At 40.6% G+C, this 7,026-nt stretch overlaps 1 protein-coding gene across 1 annotated transcript; it reads right to left on the bottom strand.

Annotated features, from left to right (window-relative positions):
• Positions 1–1,608: 1,608 nt before the first annotated feature.
• DEFB116 (defensin beta 116) lies at positions 1,609–6,736 on the bottom strand. The gene is made up of 2 exons (XM_065919738.1): positions 6,676–6,736; positions 1,609–1,853 (listed from the first exon to the last, which is right to left on the bottom strand). Exons 1-2 carry the CDS (start codon positions 6,731–6,733, stop codon positions 1,609–1,611), a joined length of 303 nt encoding a protein of 100 aa, XP_065775810.1. The 5' UTR covers positions 6,734–6,736.
• Positions 6,737–7,026: the final 290 nt, after the last annotated feature.

Consider the following 7,026-nt stretch of genomic DNA (forward strand, 5'->3'; position numbering starts at 1 on the left):
CAAGTACATGCTAAACCCAAGACCAACACTTTCTTCCAAATAATAAAACTTATTTTTAATCACTCTACTTTTGCCAGAAATTTTCTGCATCCCTTCTTGAATTGAAATCTGGTTCTGCTGAGCCTCTATCCCATCTTACAAACACATCTAAATGTCATTGAATCTCAAAGATAGAAACGTTTTTGAATTTTTTTTATCGACTTCTAGGTTCCATAAAGATTTTAAATTGGTCATTTAGTGAGTATATGGACTTTGATACATTGGTTTGAGCTGGGATTTTTATTTGTCTAATAATGAGAAATTCAGGTAAAGTGTTTATGGTAAAAAGGAGAGAAAGTTGGCAAGATGGCAATGTATTATGGGGCAGATAGTGGAAGAAGAAACCTCCAACAACGGCCAAAAGAACACCCAGAAATCAGAAGCTAAGGCTAACAAGGGTTTCAAGGAAGGATTAAGGGCAATGCAGTGAAAGCATATCTAAAAGCAAATTAAACAGTAAAACCTTAAAAATATTAAAGTTTTTCAACAAGAATGGCATTCCTGAGAAAAACCAGTGCCATTTCAGTGATGTGATAAGCACAAAAACCTAATTACTCTCAGCTGAGGTGAAGCTAGGAATACACTGGTTCTAGAAGTTAAGATTCAAAAAAGAAACAAAGCCAGTGCTCTGGGATAACCTAGAGGGATAGGGTGGGGAGGGGTGTGGGAGGGGGGTTCAGGATGGGAGGGACACATGTGTACCTATGGCCAATTCATGTTGAAGTTTGACAGAAACCATCACAATATTGTAAAGTAATTATCCTCCAATTTACAAAAAGGAAAAAAGAAATGAGATGAGACACCCGAAGAAGATTAGTATACCAAATACAATGAAAATGCCATAGCATGTCAAATATTCATGACTAAGTTTAGAATGGGAAAACAATACTCCTCAGTTCTCAAGAATGGAAAGATCTTAAAGATCATCAAATAAAATGTTCATCCCAAATCCCTCTCTAATGCTACAACTACCTTCATCTCTGCCCCACATTCAGAAATTTTCCACCAGCCTCAAAATTGGAAAAGCGCCCAGGGACAAGCTTGCTTATTCCACTTTCCAACTGCTATACCACTTACAAAATTTTGCCCTAATTTGTTCAAAGAATTCCTACACTCAATTCTAACCATCCATTTGCCTGATTCTGGTTTTCCTGAAGACATCATGTAATACCAGGCATAACAGGATATTCCTAAAGTGTTTACTCAGGGGTCTTAGCAATCTCCCCTACATGCTCACTGGATCATCCAGACTCAATCCAGTTTTTATCTTCCCTCTTGCAACCTCCAAAACAAATCATAACCTTCCTCATGGTACCAAAGAAGACCAGAAATGTGGTCCCCTTCCTTCTTCAGTATCTACCGAGCTACTCTAGCATCTTATTTGCTTCTTGGGTCAGCGCCCTTTCCTAAACTATGTGTCTCCCCAGCCCCCAGCCTAACTTTCTTCCCCTGTCCATTAATGACTGCTCACAGATGAAAGACACACACATGAGAAGGAATGCATTTTTATGGGAAGCATGTTCCAGATGGGAGAAGAACTACCCCAGGAGCGGGAAAAATTGGTGATATTCAAATCTGAGAATAGTTTGAAAGCGTTGTAACTGACAAACTGGAGCTGGAGTTAGACTCCTGCTTCATATTGTTTGCACTTTCCACTTTCACTAAAAATTTTAGGCAGCACTTTTCGTGATTTAGACAGGTTAAGTATGGAAGCTCATATTTTCTGCAGGCATTTCGGCATGTGCCTTGGTGAAGCTGGCATGGATTCCAAGACTCTTCTTGGTTCTTGCCATAATAGGATCTGTACAGGCCACCTGGGAAAAACACAACCATGTTAATTCCTATGCAGCAGTGATAATAATAGGAGTAGAGAGGCATGATTTAAAGACAAGCCCTACAAATATTAAGAGCATAGGATACGGAGTCAAAACCACCTCAGTTCAAATCTGGACTCGTTCATTTTGGCTTTTCATCCTCAAGCAAGGTTACCTCCATTCTCTGGCTCACTCTTGCATCATCTTCACAATGGGCATACTAACAGAGCCAACTTCTTAATAATTTTATGATGAATAAATTAACATACACCATATGCTCAGAAAAGTATCAGGCACATAATAAGAAGGAATTAAATATTAGGTAGTGTGGTTGATATGAAAGTCTCTTCTTGAGGGTCCAGGATTTCAAGGACTGCCACTGGGAGCATGTATTGACATGTTTTCAAATGCTCATTTGGATGTATATTTCTCACACAGAGCTCTCATCAGTGTTAACCAGCACCTACTTTGAGGCAAAGAACACTTATTTGAGCAGCTGCACATCTTTGTAGTCTGAAACATTTGTGCAAATATGTACAATACATGTCTCTTTGTACTTTGGCCCCACAGAAATAGATACTGTATGCACATGGGCAGCACACACACAGAGGCGCATATGCACAATTCATTTTACTCACTCATCCACATTCACTTATAAATTGAGCATATATGTACACATGTATATGTACATATGTGTATACACACGAGCATCTATCACACACTTTCCACATATGGCTAAAGCCCATTTGTGAATAGTGATAGCTATGTGTTAGTCATTGAGATCCATGTATGTGTATATAGGCTCTTCAGCTGAGAAAGTTCTTGACACTTTGTCAGCATTCTGTAAATATAAGTCATCAAGTGGTATTAGGGCTTCCCTGGTGGCTCAGACAGTAAAGAATCCGCCTGCAATGCTGGAGACCTGGGTTCCATCCCTGGGTTGGGAAGATCCCCTGGAGAAGGGAATGGCTAGCCACTTCAGTGTTCTGGCCTGAAGAATTCCATGGACTGTACAGCATGGGGTGACAAAGAGTAGGACCCAACTGAGCGACTTTCAGAATTAGTTACCTGTTGGATCTTCCAAAGACAAAGGAACCACTAGAAAGAAACTAATACTAATGATCACAACCATATATGTTCAGCATCTACAATATATCAAGCATTTTGCAAATCACATTTCACTGAACCCTCATCAAACCTTCTGTTATCTCCATCCTTTAGATGAAGACATTGAGGCTCAAAGAGAGCATTGTTCTGTCCACATTTCCATAGCTTGTATTTCAATTTCGGGACTACACGATAGACTATGCTCTTTCTTCTGTGTATCACATTCATGGTGTTAGTGTTAGTCGCTCAGTCATGTCCAACTCTTTGCGACCCCATGGACTACAGCCTGCCAGCTCCTCTATCCATGGAATTCTCCAGGCAAGAATATTAGAATGAGTAGCCATTCCCTTCTCCAAGGAATCTTCCCAACTCAAGGATTGAACCTGGGTCTCCTGAATTGCTGACAAATTCTTTACCACTGAACCATCAGGGAAGCCTCCAATTTCTGGTCTACACGATAGACCATGCTCTTCCTACTCTGTATCACATTGCCTCTTTTATAATAGGATTTGTAGGAGAGGGTAGCATCTTCCTGCATGACATCTGCAGACAGAAGGCCTTCCACAACTTTCAACAGATAGTTCAAAATCCATAGCTTAGCATTCAAGGACCTTTGCAGCCATTCACCCATCCTCTTCTTCCACATCAGTTTATCAGCATTCACTCTGCACCAAGGCACACATTCAGTGTTATGTATGTAGAGGTCTCCAAATGCCCACCCACATTAATAAAAATTGGGAAAAGCAAGTTTGATGTTATTTCCTGCATGGAAAAAAGTGTCTTATTAGTTTTTTGACAATAAAAAGTAAAATTTTCCAGGTTTAGGTGATTTAAGAGAATGGAAGGGGAAGGAAGGAAGAAAAATGCCTCAGTAGCAGATACCCCATAGCACTGGGGTGCTGGCATATGTATAAACTGCACCAGAAATGGGCACTTCAATCCGGAGAAGGCACTCATTTGCTGCTACGTCAGCCAACTTGCTGGTTAACCAGAGGAAGGAGATAAAAATGGCAACCCTTCATCCATGCTCCAGCATCATGGTACCACTGCTTCCTACAGTGGCCCTCACACTCATCATGAAATCTCTCTCTCTTTTGGCACATCCTACTTATAGGAGGAAAGGAGCTTTGGGGGTTCTTTCCAGTTACATCTACCCTCTTTTTTCCAACATCTGAACTGGAGGACTTCCTGCTTATCCCAAACCCATTGGATAGAAGGCAAGACACTCAAGATCTTCTCTTTCTAGTCACCAGAGAGTGGATAGGGATATAGATATCAAGAATGACAATCAGGCAAGCTGACGTTTCCTTTCCACATGAAAATCAGGTCAAGGCAGCCCCAGGAGAATTCTATTTGTTGTTCAGTCGCTCAGTTGTGTCCAACTCTTTGTGACCCCATGGACTGCAGCACACCAGGTTTCTCCGTTCTTTACCATCTCCTGGAGCTTGCACAAACTCAAGTCCATTATAGCTTTTCACTCCTTCAGCTGTTCTGACTCTGTATTGCCCTGCAGCATAATAACACTCACATCAAGTTAATGTCACTGTTGATGATCCTTCCACCTTCAAATTGAAGTCAGAAGAGACCTGGTCTTAAATGCCAACATTGTCCCTGACCTCTGGATCTCTGGCCTGAGTCTCCCCATGAGAGAAATGGGAACAGGAGAGTTTGCACCTGATCAGGAAATCTCAACTGTGTTTGTGAAGAAGGAGGTTAATTAGATGTGTCATAATTTGTAATAACCTAGAGTTTCCCAGAAAACACTCTTCAGGGCTCTTCCTTAAGTGAGGCACACAACCCTGCTGACCTCACATTCACCCATAGATATTGCCCAGCTCGTTTTCCTACCCTGGGCTTGTTTTAAGAGCAAGTTAAATATTATAAATTAAAAAAACACCACTTATGTTCTTAACTCTTCTAAAGAACTCCATCCAGAGTTAGAATCAATATGAAAAATGACTTCTCTGCCGTATGTGCTCCCTAAACATGATCCTCTTCCATCTGCCTTCTAATGTTTTTCCTACTCACACATATGTTTTAGAGATAAGTCATTTATATGTCCATTCACTGAGTAAACATTCATCAAAATCTGCTCTGTACAAAGCACTCAGATAAATACCAATAATACAGAATTTTAAAACAGAGTCTTAGCTTTTACAAAGTTCAATTTCACATGTATATGTTTGGGGGTAATGAAAGGAAAACATAACTTTGATTATTCTAGAAAAGCTTGTACAGAACTGTTCCTGCCCATTAATTCTGCCAGGTGAAAGTATTAAACAGTTAAAGAAACAACACTATGTACAACTTTTGAAGCATTGAGTCCTGTCTTCCAGGCTGTCTTCCTTCCTTCCTTTTTTGTTGCTTTTTTGGGGGGCAAACCCACCTGTGGTTTCTGCTATTACAACATGGAAACTGAACTTTAACAAACATGAGAAAAAGTGTATTTCAAGTAGGTAGGATGAAACAGGATGGGAACAAGGGGTAGGTAAGTGTGAAGCAGAAAAAATAGGGGGAGGGGAAGGAGAGGGGGGAAACAAAAAGGAGAGGGAGGAAAAGAGGAAGAGGAGAAAACACTAAGCAATTGACTCTGAATTCAATCCCAAGAAAGGAGAGACAACCTTGGTATTCTATAGGGTTGGGTTGAGACCACTGCCTTGTCTCTCTGTACTGTCCAAAGTTTTATGGGAGAGCCTTGAAGACAGTCCAGCCTCCTGATTTCATTTATCCTCACTGCCTACAGTTACATCTACTGTTTGTTCTTCAGTGCCCCTGAAAAATCGTAAGCAAGAAACTTTTTAAAAAAGAGTTTGAAAATATTACTGTATATTTTCCATCCAGCATCTGTCCTCCCCATTTCAACAGATGCAGCTCTGCTGTGATAAATTTGACTGTTTTCCTCAACTTTATTCATCGCCAAATTCAGGCTAAGCCAACCTCTTCCTAGATAAAGCCTACATACACTCTGCTTGAATAACACACCTACGTGAACCAAACACTTATCTAAAACTCCCAGCCGTCTCTTCTGAATACCGATCTAAGGTGCAATAATAAAACTTAACACAAACATAACACTGGCCAAGCCATTCAACCCCAATTTGCAGTGTCAATCCAAAATATAGCCCAACTATGGACTTCACTCTACCATAGCTCCCAGTTCTACCCAACTTCATCCCAGCTCAAAAAAAAACAAAAAAACCCACAAAAAACCTCCATTCTCTCTCCAGACTACAGCAAAATATTTGTCCAGCCCAATTCATTTATAGAATTTATAGAATTGCTCACCCCCAGCTGATACCCACTTATTTTTTCAATATTCCTCTATCTCTAAGGTCACATACTATCCCCACTACAATGCACTCTCCAAACTCCAAATTACCATTGATTCTTCCTATTGCTCTCCAACTTGGATCTAATCTCTCACACTAAATCCATGAATCAAACTTTCATCTCAATTACAGCATTGTCTGAAATGCTTCATTTGACACTTCACTATCCTAGGAACAACAAGAACAACAATCTTAAATTTGCTTTGGCAGAGCAAAGCCAGGGCGATCTTGACATGAGATGAATCTTGGGAGTAACATTCTAAACCTGAGACCAGAAAAGGCTTTAGGTAGTGCCTACTATATGTGAGTAGGAGTCATCTCAGAAGTTACCAAGATACCAACAGCACAAGCAAGACCCCAGAACCTTTGAGAGAGGTCTGAGTTACCTGGAGTCTTATGAACCAGGATCAGAAGGATGGAAATGGTCATTAAACAAGGCTTCATGACTGATATATCCAGAGAGAATGGAAGGTTGTGTTGCAGGGGACTGAATAGATATCATTGCAGTACGACAAGGCCCTCCCTTTATTAGTTTTGGAAATGAGCCAGGTTTGTGTTCAGTGAACTAAAAGAGATGAGACATACCTGGGGTTAGCCAGGCAGAAGGATAACACATATCCCATGTCTAAGTTTGGACACTCTGTGTAAATGTGGAAGATTTGCCAACAGCACCCATGTCAAAGTGGGATTTCCTTCCCAGTCAGAAAAAAAAGGCAAATGAGAACCAGCTGGCATTT

Source organism: Muntiacus reevesi, chromosome 2 (genome assembly GCF_963930625.1).
Source record: "Muntiacus reevesi chromosome 2, mMunRee1.1, whole genome shotgun sequence".
Lineage (NCBI taxonomy): Eukaryota > Metazoa > Chordata > Mammalia > Artiodactyla > Cervidae > Muntiacus > Muntiacus reevesi.